General features: G+C 39.4%; 1 protein-coding gene across 1 annotated transcript in view; it reads right to left on the bottom strand.

Annotated features, from left to right (window-relative positions):
* LOC122563330 (cryptochrome-1-like) overlaps positions 1–17,951 on the bottom strand; it is a 97,032-nt gene that overhangs the window by 15,524 nt on the left and 63,557 nt on the right. The window contains exons 9-11 of the mRNA XM_043717068.2: positions 6,959–7,161; positions 6,045–6,128; positions 2,922–3,040 (exon numbers count right to left, since the gene is read on the bottom strand). Coding sequence (XP_043573003.2) covers positions 2,922–3,040; positions 6,045–6,128; positions 6,959–7,161 — 406 coding nt within the window. The remainder of the gene's footprint in view (positions 1–2,921; positions 3,041–6,044; positions 6,129–6,958; positions 7,162–17,951) is intronic.

Below are 17,951 nucleotides of genomic sequence, written 5' to 3'. Positions count from 1 at the left end.
CCATTATTTCATCCTCTTCTATCTTGGTGTCTTTGATGGTCTTCAGGAATTCGTGGGTGGCATGGATGGAGTAGCGTGAGTTTTCTACTAAGTCTTTTAGTCTTTGATGTAGCTCCTTGGCCAATCTGTGCGTTGGTGTTCCAGGTAGCGAGACAAACAGGCAGAAAACTAGCCATCAGCTAGCCCCAAAAAGACCTGACCCACTCTCACTAGTATCCTTACATACAGATGAGGAAGGACACCACTTCAACTGGGACAACACATCCAACCTAGGACAAGCCAAACAGAGACATATGTGAGAATTCCTAGAGGCATGGCATTCCAACCAAAACTCTATCAACAAATAGAGTTGGATCCCATTTACCACTCCCAGAGAAAAAGAACAGGAAATGACACCACTATTGGAAATGATGTCACCACAGGAGATGACATCACCAACCCAAGGAAACCGAAACACATAAATAGAAAGCGGGCTACACCACTAGTGCCTCATTTGGAGGCTCACTGATGTTACCTAATATGATGCTGAAATGTCTGAAAACGAACCCTCCAGCTCAGCGAGCAAACCTACATCCACAACATAAAATACTGCAGAGGCTGGAAATCTGAAATAAAAACAAAGTGAAGGAGAAACTCAGCAGGTCTGACAGCATCTATGAACAGCAACAGCTAACATTTAAAACCTCATGACTTCTTCAGAACTGAACAGAACTAGAAAATAATGGAAACAAAATCATAAATTGCTGGAAAAATTCGGCAGGTCTGGCAGCATCTGTGGAGCTAGAGCAGGATTAATGCATCAGACCCCATGTCCCTTCTTCAGAACTAGAAAATAATGGTTTTAGTGTTATTAGAAAGGGAGCAGAAGGAGTGAAACAGATGGTGAGGGTGCTAGAGCACAAAGGGAGTGATAATGAATTCTGTACAACATAGGTGCTACTGATAGATGTGGATATTGAAAATAGGTTGGCTGTCAGAGAGGAAACACATGCAAACAATACACCTGGGTAGGGGGAAGAAGGTGGTGAGGAAGTGTGTAATTAAAATGAAGGACAGTGTTGGAGAACAGAGTTAGAATGCTCTAGGCATTTAAAAAAAAATGAATTGCTCTTCATGCTTGTGGTCCCTATTCAAACTGCCTGCCACCCTAATCTAAAGGTGTAATGCCTAATGCCAAATGTTTCAGGAGCCCCTTAAAACAGACCCCAACTTATGAAAAAGAAGTCTAAGGTGGGAAAAAAATGGAAATGCCCTTCCCTGGTTAATATGTAGACATTGATGCAAGACCATAAGACATAGGAGCAGGAGCATGCCATTTGGACTCTCAAATCTGTTTTGCGATTTAGTAAGGTTCTGGCTATCAGATTGTGGCCTTCACCCCACTTTTCTGTCTGTCGCATCACCCTGGAAACGTGTTACTCAAAAATACAAATTAGCTTTTAATATATTCAGTGACCCAGCCCCCACTACTCTCTGGAGATGAAAATTCTAATAACCCTCCACAAAAAGAAATTCCTGCTAATCTCTCATACATGGGAGACATCTTAATTTAAAAAATAACTGTTTATTTCTAAGTTCCGTCACAAGGGGAAACACCTTTTCACCAACATCATTATGCATTCTTTGTCTGTTGAAAAACCTAATCCTAATGGACAACACTTGATTGACAGCTCTGACTGTCTGGTCTCTGCTGTCAATTGTATAATATATTTGCACACAAGGTTAAGAAGTTTTGAGAGCTTGCAGTTTCTGATATTGATACTTCAAAGAGTTTGGATGATAGACATTGTTATTCTGCTGTAGTTCTTTTTGTTTTATAAAACAAAAATAGTTATAGATGAACTATTGACTTTTAGAAGAAACATGTACCATTGTTACTACATGGTTCATACGTTCCGTACAACATTTAATGAGTCAATGGACATAATGTGCCATAATTTGGCTTGGGACTTTTGAACTTATTTTTCAAATTGTTCCATCATGCAGAACATGACTCAAGGCACCTCTGAGATGCCGTGAACCATGACTGGCCTGACTCCATGAAAATGAGCAAGGAATTGGACATGCTTGTTTCTAAAATGCAGAAGGCCAGATCAAGAGTGGTGGTACTTGTTTGTGATTCAAAGCAGCCCACACACTTACAAGGCATAACTGAAAACTGAAGAACTCATAATGGGGTCTGGTATTCTGAAATTGGGGCCTCCCTGTCACATTTTAAAGGAATTGAGTATCACAATTCAGCAAAGATCCAGACTACTATCTCAGTATAAGGCTATTAAATTTATTAATGTAGTACAGTGGCATTCACATGTGATATTATTCAGACTTAATTCATTTTAAAAGGGGACAGATGCCAGAGGTTCAAAAACTAGGGAGGGTGTAGCAATCTGATTTATATTGAGCTGCAAACGGGAACCAGAATTGAGAGGCTTGCAGAAACAGCAGAAGTTTGATGTTAAAAACAGAAAGACTCCCATTCTAAAACGAGGATCAACTAGATTTTACTAGCCTGCATGATGAATTTAGCCTGCTAACAAGGCTAAAGTAACATGATATATGCTTTGTTACCAGGACTACTGTGAAATAGCTTAAATTTCACTGAAAACTACCAGATTTATTTTACATGAATTTGCAGGTTTATTTGTTTATAATTGTCCCTGTCTCAGTAGGGTGATCATCTGTCCACAGTCTGGAAAGGATCTCTGCATTCAATACACACTCAGGTCAAACTGTGATATGACAAACCATGGGCAAGTAAGAGGAGGTAGAAATCACTCGCAGTAAAAGAAAATCATTGGCCCAAAGAAATCACTCAGTGCAATTTTGAAATTTACAGGAGTTACATTATTAAGCTTTTTTAACAAAATGAAAACAAATCTAGGATTGCAAACTGAAGGCGTTTTGCTAAATGTAATACTTGCATCATCACACTGTCGCCGGACTTTTTGCGCTAAAGATTCCATGTCATCACCGACAGCTGTATCACATTCCAATTCGCGTTTACCAACCATTCCTCCACTGGTGTGGGTTTGAACAATGCCTGATTAAAATAAATGCAAGAAAAAATGGAACAACATTAACGATAAAAATGTGACCCTGAAATTTTTGTTGGAGGAAAGAAGTTAATGAGTGGTCCACCTTACAGACACAAGACAATTCCCAAGTAGTTGTAACTGTCAGGCAATATTTAAACATAGCGATCCCCATTCTCTCTCACTTCCAACCCATTGCAATCATCTGTTTCTGTGCTGTATAACTTTATGACTGATGTTCAGGAATTCTTGGGTGGATTCTTTAAATAGCAAACCCAAACAAGAAGATAGAACATGCCCAGAGATTCTAGCCACAGTACCATACATCAAAGACATCTCTGAGATGATGATCAGACTACTCTGACCCCTTGGCATCATGGTAGCCCACAAATCTACCAACATACTGAAACAGCTACTGAAGAACCTAAAGGACCCTGTATCAACAGCCAGCAAAATGAATGACATATACAAAATACCCTGGAAGGACTACAACAAACACTACATCGGACAGACAAGCAGGAAACTAGCCACCAGGATACATGAGCATCAACTAGCCACCAAAAGACATGACCAACTATCTCTAGTATCCTTACACACAGACAAAGAAGGACACCACTTCGATTGGGATAACGCATCCACCCTAGGACAGACTAAACAGAGAGATGCATGGGAATTCCTAGAGGCCTGGCATTCAAACCAAAACTCCATCAATAAATACATTGATTTGGACCCCATTTACCAACCTCTGAGAAAAAGAACTGGAAATAATATCATCCACCTTAACAGATCAAGACACATAAATAGAAAGTGGGAGAGAACACCAGCGCTTCAATGGAGGCTCACTGATAATATTACCCAGCATGGTGATGAAACGTCTGAGAACAAATCTACCAGCGCAGCGAGCAAAGTTACAATCTTTCTGTCTTATTTTTAAAGTGAATATCATTGTTTGCATCGACATCATTAGGCTGCACTAGGCTGCAATAATATTAGGTGGTACGATCAGCCTCTGGAGGCAAAAGTACTTCTGTCTGGTGAGGTTGGTTTTATGCGTAGCAATGGTCTAGGCTGGTTTCAGTGAGGGAAGGGTAGCAGACAGGAAATGTAATGACTTTAATTTACTAACTAAAGATTATTACACTCAACCAAGTGTAGTCACAGAATCCTTACAGTGGAGATAATGGCCGTTTAGTCCATCAAGTCTGCACTGATTCTCTAAACAGCATCCCACCCAACCTCACATTTACCCTGGACTGTGGGAGGAAACTGGAGAAGCCAGAGGATTTAAACACAGACAAAGGGAAAAATGTGCAAACTCTACACAGATAATTGCCCAAGGGTGGAATCAAACCCAGAAACTGAGCACTGTGAGGCTGCAAAACTAACCACTGTGCCATCATGCTGTCAAATAATACAGCAGACAATCTGCACACAGCAAAACCAGGTATGTTGACAATAACTTGATACTTTCTGCCTTGATGATTTTAAAGGAGAGATAAATATTGGCCAGGACACTATAGATAACTCTGCACTTCTCCAAAATAGTGCCAATATTCTTTTAGTACTGAAGGTGTCAGCCTACCATTTTAAACATCCATTTTGTTCGTAAAAGGTGCAGAACAATTTGATCTCTAGGCCTCCAGAAAAAACCCTCCATTAAATCAACTATTAATTTTCTGTAAGAAAGTGATACACTCAATTTACTTGTCTGGTGATCTGGAGAGTCAAACCCCAAACCTGAACTGAATATGATGGGTAAGTCTTTGATTAATATACTTTATATTACATCTCTGATTTATATTTCAGTCTAAGATTAAAGCTAACATTCTTCATTTTTTTGCTCCTTATGCTAACTTCTAATGATTTGTGTACTGGGATATGAAATCATCTTACTCCTTTACAGTTCCAGGTCCCACCCTTCAGAAAATAATCCAATTTGCTTTTCCTAGATCCAAAGTGATTGATTTAATATTTCCCCAAATTGAACTCCATCTGTCACAGTTTATCCACTCAGTGTCTGTTCTTGTTTGTGGATTTAACACATGTCAAACTGTTCTTGTAAAGCACAATATTTAACGTTTCTGTTTGCCATGTCAAACACATCACTATTGGACAGCCTGTACTATATCCACTGGTTAGAGGCAACATTTATTCCATAATTCTACTCAGTCTCATGGCAGACTAATTACCTTTCTCCATGTCTATTCAGAGAATCCAATCTCTCCAAGATTTTCACCCTCTGAATCATTTCACGTGTACACTAGCAGGTTGGGATTGGTTTAGCTCAAGTGGCTGTCTCATTGGTGTGTAAAGTAGTAAGATTCCAATAATGTGGGTTCAATCCTTGCACCTGCAGAGGTAACCACAAATGGCTCTCCTTCTCAACCTCTTCTGAGTTATGGTGGCTTTCAGGCTAAATCACTAAATCATTAGGCTTACTCTAATGAGAGAGTAAGACTATGATGACTTGACAATAGGATGTGTTGTGCTGACATCTACTGGCCACAAGACAGAAATAAACACTGCTCACTATTCAACTGCACAACTAATGAGAGAATAAAAAAGTTATCATACAGGAGCAAAAGCATAAGTTAAATCCACTTGTTACTTTCACAAGTTTGTTCTGTAACATTATGATACAATATAATTATTTATCCAGTTGTTGTTTTGCATTTGCAGTATTTTGCTTTAATTGGATTATTTATCTTTGAATCCATACCATTCTTCTTCTGGACCGACATCTGGTCAGATTAAAATTAAAATCAACAGCTCATGAAGGATGGCATTGTATATTAAAGTCATGTTACAAGAAGACAGTTTGAAGGAGTAGCAATTGGTTCTTGTTTTATACCCAAGGAAAACAAATGACTTTGTATATACTACTAATCGTCCCATGAACTTGTAAAAAGGGCACTAACTACTGTTTTGATTATCATGACAGAAGATGATCTTTCACGTATGCTTTATAATATTGCTTGATGAGTGGTTTGACATAAAAAACTCCAGACTCACCATTATTCTCAGTTATTTGATCTCCCAGACAGTACACAGTTCCTCCGCTTCCATTTTGGTTTGAAGGCACTGAGGCGAGAAGACCTAAGACAATAACAAAAACTTATATATTATATATATATATATATAGTACCTTTGATGTAGAAAAATAATTCCATCGGAAAAGACAGAACAAAATCACTACTACTTCAATATTTTATGCTATTTATTTCAAAAGTATCTATGAATGTGTAACCACTTTCAACAGTAAAAAGTAAACTTTTTAAAATGTTTTCTTTTCATAAGATATGAACAACACTGGTAATTTATTATCCATCTCTAACTGCCCTTGAACTGAGCGGCTTCGAGGGATTTAAGAGTCAACCACATTGCTTTGGTTTGAGCTCTCATATAAGCCAGACTGCATAGGAATGGCAGATTTCCCTCCCTAAAATGAAAGGACATTCGTCAACCATATGGCCTTTTCCAACAATTAACAATGGTTTTGAAGTTGCTATTACTTTTGCTTCTTAAAACAAAATAAAAATCCATATTATATGCTAATTGAATTTAATTTCCACTAGCCTGGGCATCTGAATTACGAGTCCAGTAACAACACTACCACTATCTTTCCACAGCAGTATTGTTGAGGAGGCAGTACTTTCATAATAACCTCAGCTGGTGCAGGAATTGAATCCTCAGTTGGTGTCACTCTGCATTGCAAACTGGCAGATCAGCCAACTGACCTAACAATCCCCAGTATGCTTGACATACTGTGTTTGCTACACTCTGACATCGAATTTGATTTAAAGGTGGAGGGTCTTTGATGCGAAAGAAATTCATGAATGGGGTTAATAACATATTTCCAAAATCATTTAAATTGGACAAACGTTTGATTTAGGTTTCCCTGGGAAACAAGATAGTAGGCTTCTCACCAAGTCCCCTGTAGCGTGATAATTGCTGATAGATCTGCTTCATTCTCTCGATGTTAAGGCGACTGGCCTCTGCATGTATCACCATGGGCTTTGGATAGTGGATGCCAATGATGCATTTTGCTGCAACTTGAACCGAGTTAGGAGCATTCCATGGATCATAGATATACTTTGCAGGAAATCCTTTAAGAATTGGCAAGTAACGTCTGCAAACAGAGTATTATTGTAAATACTAAGGCTGATTGAAGGTATTCATCAAAGTAATTCCAGTAACAACTAATCTGTCCTCCATTTATGCTATCGATTTAACCAGGTCTCTCATATTCTTTCTTCCCCACCCTCAATCTATATATCAAACAACACATTTTACCAATAATACCAATATTTTCAGCCCCATGGTCCCCTTCGAGATCTGAAAGCTTAAAGATGTGATATAGTACAGATCCAGAGTGTCAGAATGCAGCAATTTACAGCCATAGCTTCCCCACACGGTAAACTTCGAATATTCATCACAGTATTGGGTAGAATCAGGACAAAATAAATTCTGGTCCTTCAATAGAGAGCTGTAGGAAGAAACATATAACTTGAGTATATATACGGTAGCATCTTTCATGATGTCTGGATGTTCCAAAGTGCATTGTATTAAGTACAGCTTTTCTGACATGCAATAATGTGTGTGTAATGATTGTAATGAGGTCAGCCAGGTGGACCTCATTGAACAGGAGTTCCCTGATTAGACCAGATTAGCAGTCCCAATCAGGAAGCTCTAGCTGACAGACAAAACCAGGAGTGTCAGAGGTTCTGTTCAATTTGACAGCTGGCTCTGAGGGAGCTGGATCACTTTCAAGGACTCTTCACGTGTAAATAAAGGGTAACTTGGTGACAGGATACTGGCCTCTGTGGAGTCATTTCAGTGGGAAATGTGGCAACCAAGTTCTCCACAGCAAAATTTCAAACAACCATTTGTTTGCAATGTTGGTTTAAAGAAAGGTTTTGGCCAGCACCGTGTGGGTGAAGACTCTATTTCAAAGAGTGCCAGAGGATCTTTCATGTCAAATTGAAGGATAGGCAGTGTGTCAATTTAATATTTCATTTAAAAGACAGCATGCTTCAGAAGTGCAGTGCTACCTCAGTAGTGCACAAATATGTCAGCCTGGATTGTGTGCTGTAGTCTCCAGCGTGAGACTTGATTTCACAATGCTCTGACTCAGATGAGAGCATCAATAACTGAGCTACATTTTTTTTGAGTCCTAAAAAACATTTCTTTTGCATCATTTTAAACCAGTGCATGGAGTTGACAGCATAGATGCCCCAAAATGCAATGAGAAAAGGGGCAAGTCTCAAGCTTCTCCAATGATTAAAAAAAACTTCTGATGTTAGACTACTCCATATTGCCCAAATGGATCTCCAGTACAATTGCTAGTCTGTCCTAAGTTAATGGATTTCAGCCAGTGCAATAGTTGGGTACCATATGACCATTGATATTAATATTCTAGAACTTGGTGAGGATTTCTTCTCCTAATGACTACTTAGTTACCTGATTGAGGTTGGTTAGCTCACTGGGCTAGACAGCTGGATTGCAATGCAGAATAACACCAACAGCTGGGTTCAATTCCCACACTTGCTGAGGTTACTATGAAGAACCTTCCTTCTTGACTGCGCCTCTCATCTGAGGCATGGTGACTTTCAGGTAAAATCACAAACACAGCTGATGAAAAAGCAGCATTGTGGTCCTCTGGGACTATAGTGCCGAAATAGATTTTAAAATATTATGAAAAATGGGACTGAGACAGGGATCAGCATTTTGATGCCTTGCGTCTGTTTCCTGAATTGATTTTAGGAACCTGGGAAGTTTCTATGACCTGATTCCACACTATACCTCTATCATGCATGGGATGTTCAAATGTAAGTGACCCTATTCCACTGGAAGCAAGCTAAGTAATCAACTTAATGGTACCAGGCATCACTAGAGGCAGAAGATGACTGTCAAAGGCAGATGGCAGCTATCTTATGGTCTATCAAAGTCCTACAGAACACAGAAAGCAGAACATCTGAAGGACAGCAGCTCACTGCATGGAGAACTGACTAAGTAGCTAAGAAACCCTCCACATCTGGGAGAAAAAAAATCTATTTAAGAATACCTCCATGCTTCCTGCATTGAACCAGACAGTTGTGCACTCATGCATTCCAGGCTGGTCAGAGTTACCAATGGATAATTTGAAATTTGTCTTCTGGCCCTCTCTGGACAGGTGAGCCAGCTCCTCAGGGAGATTCACAGGCTGTTGAGCAGAAGTTTTCACTCCTGTACTTATGCCCAGCTGATTTTCCCTCCCAAATGTACTTAATTCATTCTAAACAGATTTGTCTTTGGAAGCTTCAATTTGCCAATGGAACAGGACCTACCAATTTTTGCCCATTTATATAACTATCCATAACACTTATTCTAAACACATGACTTCCCTGATGCTAACATATAGAACCGTGAAATGTCATAACCGAAGTTACACTCTTCCACTTGTGTAGGTGTTTTGAAATAAAGATTATACAAAAATCAGCTTGAAGAGAGCTAAATACTGGGAGAGGGTTCTTTTTTCCTAATTTTTGTTGCTGAGAAGGTGCTGATCATAGCCTTAGCAGGTTCTTCAAGATTGCAGAAACTTTTTTACAGTACATAAAATGACACCTTCAAAAAGCGATAAGTTGATGTCAGTCTTTAATGTTTCCATAGTTTCTAGGTTTTGATGTATTTGGAATTGAAAATTCTGATGCATTTATTCAGTACATGTTTCTAATTGGCTTAAATGCACTTCAGCATTTTAAAAGGGTGGATTTAGCACAAAACTGAAATGTGCCTCCCTAGTGGTTGATGAAAAAAAAAGTACTTTTTTAAAAAAAATAGGAGTTGCAAGTCTTATTTAGATTAAAATGTTAGAAAGTTGAGGTTCATGGACTTAAAGACACATTTCTTTTAAAATAAAAATGAAGTACGAATGCAATTTGAGTTAGTAAGGCCCAGATCACCTAAATCTGTCAGATTCTTCCAAACCAAGGGAATAAAATAAATGTAGTCACAAACTTACTATATTGGATAATGAAGAAAAAAATGGTAATATTGTTCTGAAGCATGAAGACACAGATACCAGAGAGCAATAGACTAGTTAGCTTACATGGTAATAGAAATATAAAGAATTTTTACTCAAAGAAGTTTTTGAACAACATACAGTACTGAAAATATAATGAAGAGCAGCCAGGTTATCAGAGAATTCAACAAATTTGGGCAAACATGACCTTCCCCTCTGAAAAGGTGCCACACAGTAGATGCATATCAAGCTCAGAGCATGTAGAGTCAGGGTTATGGTAAAAAATAAATATTGTAAGCTGGTTACAAAGCAGAAGAGAAGGATTAGGTGTTATGGATAGCTATATAAATGGGCAAAAATTGGTTGGTCCTGCTGCATTGGGATCAGTGCAGGCACCACTGTCATTTTGAATTCATGTAAATAATTTGGGCCTGGATTTTTACCAAGTTTGGGTGAATTGGAAACCTTTTAAAGTGGAAGTTGGTACCTGATTCTGAAATTCCTGCCCAATTTCCTGCAATTATCATCTACATGGGATAAAAGTGCAGTCACAGCTCTCCCAATCCTTTAGGTTCTATTGCAGGTGTGGGCTGTTTGAGTGGGCAGATTAAGTCCCTCTAAAATATTGGGGTAGAATCAGGACCCTTCAGTTTGCAGACATAATTCACCGGCTCTCAGAAGAGAAATGAATGATAGAGAAAACTCATCTCAAGTGGGAAACCAAAAACAAAAAAGCCACCTTCTCCTGGAATTCTTTCACTGACATTTTGAAATACAATCAAAACAATTTCTTCTTTCAGTTTCAATAGATGCTATATTGTAGATTAAATGTGTTTAAAACACATTAAAAAACAAAAAAAAACTAAGTCTAATCAAAACAGAAGAACACACAACTTGGGACCTCTAGTATAAAATAAAAAAAATTCTTCTGGTTGGATAATCTGCTCCTGGACTGTTTAGATGGGCAGAACATTTGTTGTAGCTTAGAAAAGTATTTCTGGTTTTACAAAGCTCTGGTGTTTATATTTTCTAGAGTTTCTTATTTAAACAAGCATTCATAATAGGTACAGCCAAATTTCAAAAAATCTAGAATGTAGTTGAATGTATAGATATTAAAGACATTTTGACTTAGTCAATTTTAAGAGACTAATTGCATATGTTTGATGTGATTAATGAAATAAATAACTTATAACAGACTAACCACTTGCAGGGATTTTTGAATGAATTACTGTATTTTTTCAGTAGGATGCATCTGTTTGAGTGAAAACTTGAATAGATTATTTTTTTTCTTGTCCATTTCAAAGATATGGCTCCTGAAATCTATCCTTATTGACAGCGAATGCTGGATGAGCGGCTATATAGGAAATAATGGAAGGCTTTTGATCATGTGGTGGAGCGGGTTGGGGGGGGGGGGGGGGGGGAGTGGAATAGTAGGGAAACATGAAAAGGAGCTTGGGAGAGATGGTAAAGGCATTGGAGAAGGCTCAACAGTCATTTTTAAAAGTGTGGTGATATGCCTCACCATCTGCCCACCTCTTCTGCTACCTTGAGCCTAGAGCAGACTCTATCCCATCCACTTACTCAACATGGAATTACAACACCAGTGACCTTCCAACAAGGTACATAATAAACTTGCAGAATGGGAAGATAATTGAAAGATGAATTACTATCTAGATAGAGGGAACTGCATTTTAGGAAGAATAAAGAGAACACAAACAATTTGGAGAATAACATTTCTAAATGGGTAATAGGAGCAAATAGATCTAGAGATACAAATTCAAAGCAAAAAAAAGATAGTGACACAGGTTAATAAGGCTACACAAAATGTAAACAAAACACCAAGATTCACTGCTAAAATAATGCAGCGCATTATCTTCTCTGGGGCAAATAGGAGTTGGGAATAAATGCCTGTGTATGCTGTGATATCCACATCCAATGAACAAATAATAAACAAAGACTGAAAAGCAGAGAAATTATGTTGAACTAGCATTGAAGCTGGTAAGGCAACATGGAGCAACATCTGGCCTCCATATCATATAAAGATATAGAACACTGACAAAGTGACAAAACAGCCCCAATACATTTCTTGTAATGTCTGACAATTTTATTTATAGATAAAATATTAGACATCTATCAGGAAAGAGTTCTTTCTGTTGAAAAGACTAAATTGTGGTGTTGTAGAGGTTAAGATAAAAGATTTATGTACTACTGTCAAAGCAAAATTTCTGAGATTGCAAGAGTATGTATTGTGGTGGGGAGGCAGGCGTGTGGGAATGCGATGTTAGCATTCATTTTGAGAGGGCTAGAATATAGAACATAGAACATAGAAGAATACAGCACAGTACAGGCCCTTCGGCCCTCGATGTTGCGCCGATCCAAGCCCACCTAACCTACACTAGCTCACTATCCTCCATATGACTATCCAAGGCCCGCTTAAATGTCCATAATGAGGGAGAGTCTACCACTGCTACTGGCAGGGCATTCCATGAACACACGACTCGCTGAGTAAAGAACCTACCCCTAACATCTCTATACCTACCCTCCCTTAATTTAAAGCTATGCCCCCTTGTAATAGCTGACTCCATACGTGGAAAAAGATTCTCACTGTCAACCCTATCTAAACCCCTAATCATCTTGTACATCTCTATCAAGTCACCCCTAAACCTTTTCTCCAATGAAAACAACCCCAAGTGCCTCAGCCTTTCCTCATACGATCTTCCTACCATACCAGGCAACATCCTGGTAAACCTCCTCTGCACCCGTTCCAGTGCCTCCACATCCTTCCTATAGTATGGCGACCAAAACTGCACACAATACTCCAGATGTGGCCGCACCAGAGTCTTATACAACTGCAACATGAGCTCAGGACTCCGGAACTCAATTCCTCTACCAATAAAAGCCAGTACGCCATATGCCTTCTTCACCGCACTATTTACCTGGGTGGCAACTTTCAAAGATCTGTGTACATGGACACCAAGATCCCTCTGCTCATCCACACTACCAAGTATCCGACCATTAGCCCAGTACCCCATCTTTTTGTTACTCTTACCAAAGTGAATCACCTCACACTTAGCTACATTGAACTCCATTTGCCACCTTTCTGCCCAGCACTGCAGCTTATCTATATCCCGCTGTAACCTGCCACATCCTTCCTCACTGTCTACAACTCCTCCGACTTTCGTATCATCCGCAAACTTGCTCACCCAATCTTCTAACCCCTCCTCCAGGTCATTTATAAAAATGACAAACAGCAATGGTCCCAAAACAGATCCTTGCGGAACACCACTAGTGACGGCACTCCAAGATGAACCTTTGCCATCAACTACTACCCTCTGTCTTCTTCCAGCCAACTCCTAATCCAAACCTCCAACTCACCCTCAATGCCATACCTCCGTATTTTTTGCAGTAGTCTACCATGGGGAACCTTATCAAACGCCTTACTAAAATCCATATACACCACATCTACCGCTTTCCCCTCGTCCACCTCCTTAGTCACCTTCTCAAAGAATTCAATAAGGTTTGTGAGGCACGACCTGCCCTTCACAAAACCATGCTGACTATCCTTGATCACATTATTCCTATCCAGATGTTCATAAATCCTATCCCTTACAATTCTCTCTAAGACTTTGCCCACAACAGAAGTGAGACTCACCGGCCTATAGTTACTAGGGTTATCCCTACTCCCCTTCTTGAACAAGAGCAACAATGTACTCCTGAGACTGTGTAAGGCAATTGTCAGACTGCATCTGGAACATTGTGACCAGTTTTGGGCTTTCTATCAAAGGAAGGATTTGCTGGCCTTGGACAGGGTGCAGAAGAAGTTCACAAGAATGATCCCAGGGATGAAGGGCTTGTCACATGAGGAGTGGTTGAGAAGTCTGGACTTGATAGAGTTTAGAAGGATATGGTGATCTAATTGAAATTTATGAAATACTGAGATGCCTAGATAGAGTGGACATGGAGAGACTAGGACCCGACAGCACAGCATCAAAGGAACTATCCTTTAGAACTGAGATGAGGAGGAACTTCTTCAGTCAGAGGGTGGTGAATCTGTGAAATTCGTTGCTGTAGAAGGCTGTGCAGGTCAACTCATTGAGTGTTTTTAAGACAGAGATAGATAGGTTCTCGATTAGTAAGGGGTTCAAAGGTGACGAGGAGAAGGTAGGAAAATGTGGTCGAGAAACACAGGCGACTCTCTGTATGGAGTTTGCACATTTTCCCCGTGTCTGCGTGAGTTTCCTCCGGGTGCTCCGATTTCCTCCCACAATCCAAAAATGTGCAGGTGAGGTGAATTGGCCATGCTAAAATTGCCCGTAGTGTTAGGTGAAGGGGTAAATGGGTCTGGGTGGGTTGCGCTTCGGCGGGTCGGTGTGGACTTGTTGGGCCGAAGGGCCTGTTTCCACACTGTAAGTAATCTAAGTAATCTAAATCTAAAAAAAATACCAGCTATGATCAAATGGCGGAGCAGACTCAATGTGCTAAATGGTCTAATTCTGCTCCTAAAATTCAGGGTCATACGGGTGCGGAAACAGTAGTCCAAAAATTGATGTTTCGCATTAAAGTCATAGGCACTTAGGAATGAATGAACTTTCGTATCCAGAGAATGATAAGAGTGCGAAATTGTAACTACAAGGTGTAGTTGAGGCAAATGTTTAGGACAAGCTATGAAAAGACATGACATACTGTACATAATGATTTATCAACAAAATAAAAGTGATATTTTCATTGGGGCATAGGTAATCAAGAATCGATACTGGACTATTTTCACATGACATCTACAATGGATATTTTTGGAACTTGCATGGCATCAGTTGACCTTCCACCACTGCAAGTGATTTAAATTGCAGTGCTAGTTTAACTGATGACATAGAAGCACTAAAAAACAGTAGACATGGTGACGTGATAATGAATTTCTTCGCTCTCTGAAGTACGCCCTATCTTCATGCTGAAAGAAAAATTATAACACAAATAATTAGAGAGCAATTTAGAAATCAGAAAACAAAGAGTGTGGTTTAAAAAAAAGACACGGTCTTAGGGGCATTGCTACGTTGTTATTTCACTGCTAAGCTCATCCATATTGCTACCATGCAAGTAGTTTTGGGATTATTTCAGCAGTGAAATAAAATCAGCAAATATAACTCCATCCATAACCATATCTTCTCCATGTTTTTTGGACAACCATTCTGTTTGTTTAATGAATTCAGATATTGCAGAGGATTAAATCTAGAATAGAAAGAGAGTAACAGTTGGAACTGGATGGTTACCAATAATGAGACTGAAATTTACAGTAGATTCAAATGTGGTCAAATCACACAAATAAAAGATCAGTGGTTATGGCATGAAACTCACTGGATTCCACAAATTTAACATGTTGTACAATTGCTTTCCACCTTCCATTTTACAAATGCTTTGTGAAGTGAAAGCTAAAGATTAAATTGGAATTGATATTAATCACATTAAAACCAGAGCAAAGCTTCTAGGTTAAGAATGACCGCAGATTGTTTGACTTATAGGAGCAGACGTGAAGTTTTAATAAATGTTTGGGCTATCATATATAGTTTTAAATTTGCAGTGAATACTGTTTATGGGGAAGTTGCAAGCCAAGAAGTGAAATATTAATAAGATAATGTGATTCCTTCAGTAGAACTTTTGAAAATAAGTTTAAAATATTTACACACAATTGCCATGATCTTTTGGTTGGAAGATCAGCTATGTGTAGCTGTAAAGCACAAGATGAGACACATTAGTATATGGAGGATTAAGGTCATTAGGAGCAATTTTCTCTCTTCAAGATGGTAACTCTGACATTGGTTAGTGTCCTGAAAATCACCATTACCTTTGTTCATTCACAGGATATGGACTTCACTGATTAGGCCAGCATTTATTACCCACCCCTAATTTCCCAGAGAGCAGTTATGTGCCAACCACATTGCTGATAGTCTGGAATTATGAGTAGGCCAGACTAGATAAGGATGGCTATTTCCTTTCCTTAAGTACATTAGTGAACCAGATGGGTTTTTCCTGACAATCAACAATGGTTTCGTGATCATCATTAGACTCCTAATCCCAGACTTTTATTGAATTCATATTCCATCAGCTGTCACGACAGGATTTGAAACTGGGTCCCCAAAATGCTACCAGATTTTCAGGATCTGGGTAAGTATCAAGCAATAATACCACTCGGCTATCACCTCCCTGAACACTTTGCTTAGTTGCCTGGTGGTATTGAACTTAAGTATTGCCGAAAAAAGATTTACCAATCAAACAGCACTCTCTGCTCGTATGGTATAAATGTTGTTTTTCCCCTTACATTGGTAATTTATGAACTGTCATAATAAGTGGAAGTCAAAAAGCTTCTATAAAATCTTTTTGCAATCAATACTCACATTCTTAATTTATAATTTTGAATAATGTTGAAAAACTAATGAGTTTAGAGAAGATTTGTAGTTCAGGTTGAGGTTCTGGATGTAGGTTTGCTCGCTGAACTGGAAGGTTCATTTTCAGACGTTTCGTTACCATCCTAGATAACATCTTCAGTGAGCCTTTGGATGAAGCATAGCTGGTGTTTCCTGCTTTCTATTTAAATGTTTGAGTTTCCTTGGGTTGGTGATGTCATTTCCTGTGGTGACATCATTTGCTATGTGGAAAGCAGGAAACACCAGCCGTGCTTTATCCAAAGGTTCACTGAAGATGTTATCTAGGATGGTGATGAAACGTCTGAAAATGAACCTTCTAGCTCAGCGAGCAAACCTATATCCACAATGTTGAAAAATGATTAAGACCATCAGTTGGAGAATCAGCCTGTTTCTCTCTGATGGCCACACATAATTTAATTGGAGAGCAATTAAGAGCAAATATTTTTGTCACTTCTTCCCCCACCCTACCCCAAGTTTGCTCCAAATCATCCTCTTCCTACAGAAAAGAGGGCATTGATCATGGATAGCTAGCCCCAATGTATATAATCTGCATTCCATGGTCATTACTGTTTATTTACTCACCAAGCCATCATGGGAACTTTTAAACAAAATAATTTTAATGTAGAGTGGGAACATTAGATTAGAATCAGGACATCCCATGCTTCAAATCTGTTTCACCATTCAGTGAGATCATACTGAACTGCATACAAAATCTATCCACCGGCCATAGTGCCATATTTAACAAAATGCTTGGCTAGTTTAGATCTAAAGCCATCTGAGCATCTGTGTGATTATATGGAAATATGTTCTGTTATTTGGTGATCACCCTTTGCAGGAAATAACATTAACTAGCTTTTCTGAATGTAGGAGCAAATTACTGCAGATGGTGGAATCTATACTGAAAACAATAAATGCTGGAGATCACAGCAGATTAGATTAGATTAGATTACTTACAGCGTGGAAACAGGCCCTTTGGCCCAACAAGTCCACACCGACCCGCCGAAGCGCAACCCACCCAGACCCACTCTCCTACATTTACCCCTTCACCTAACACTACGGGCAATTTAGCATGGCCAATTCACCTAACCCCTGCACATTTTTGGATTGTGGGAGGAAACCGGAGCACCCGGAGGAAACCCACGCAGACACGGGGAGAATGTGCAAACTCCACACAGAGAGTCGCCTGAGGCGGGAATTGAACCCAGGTCTCTGGCGCTGTGAAGCAGCAGTGCTAACCACTGTGCTACCGTGCCGCCCAAAAAGCAGGTCAAACAGCATTCATGGAGAGACAGCAAGCAAATGTTAAGTCTTAAATGACTCTTCTGTGATCATTCTCACATTCCGATCACTTGGTCTGAACTATCAACATCTTTTCTCCATCAGCACCCTACACCCACCATCTCCACTCCATTCCCTCAACTACAGCATAAATGCTGTCCCCTCCACACTTCCCTTCAGCTCTGATGGAGTCATCTAGACTCAAAATGTTAGCTTGCTCTT

Source organism: Chiloscyllium plagiosum, unplaced genomic scaffold, assembly GCF_037043375.1.
Source record: "Chiloscyllium plagiosum isolate Xiang-an unplaced genomic scaffold, Cpla_swu_hap1 HiC_scaffold_26, whole genome shotgun sequence".
NCBI lineage: Eukaryota > Metazoa > Chordata > Chondrichthyes > Orectolobiformes > Hemiscylliidae > Chiloscyllium > Chiloscyllium plagiosum.
Note: the sequence above shows the minus strand (reverse complement) of the source record. Positions and strands in the feature narration are given on the sequence as shown.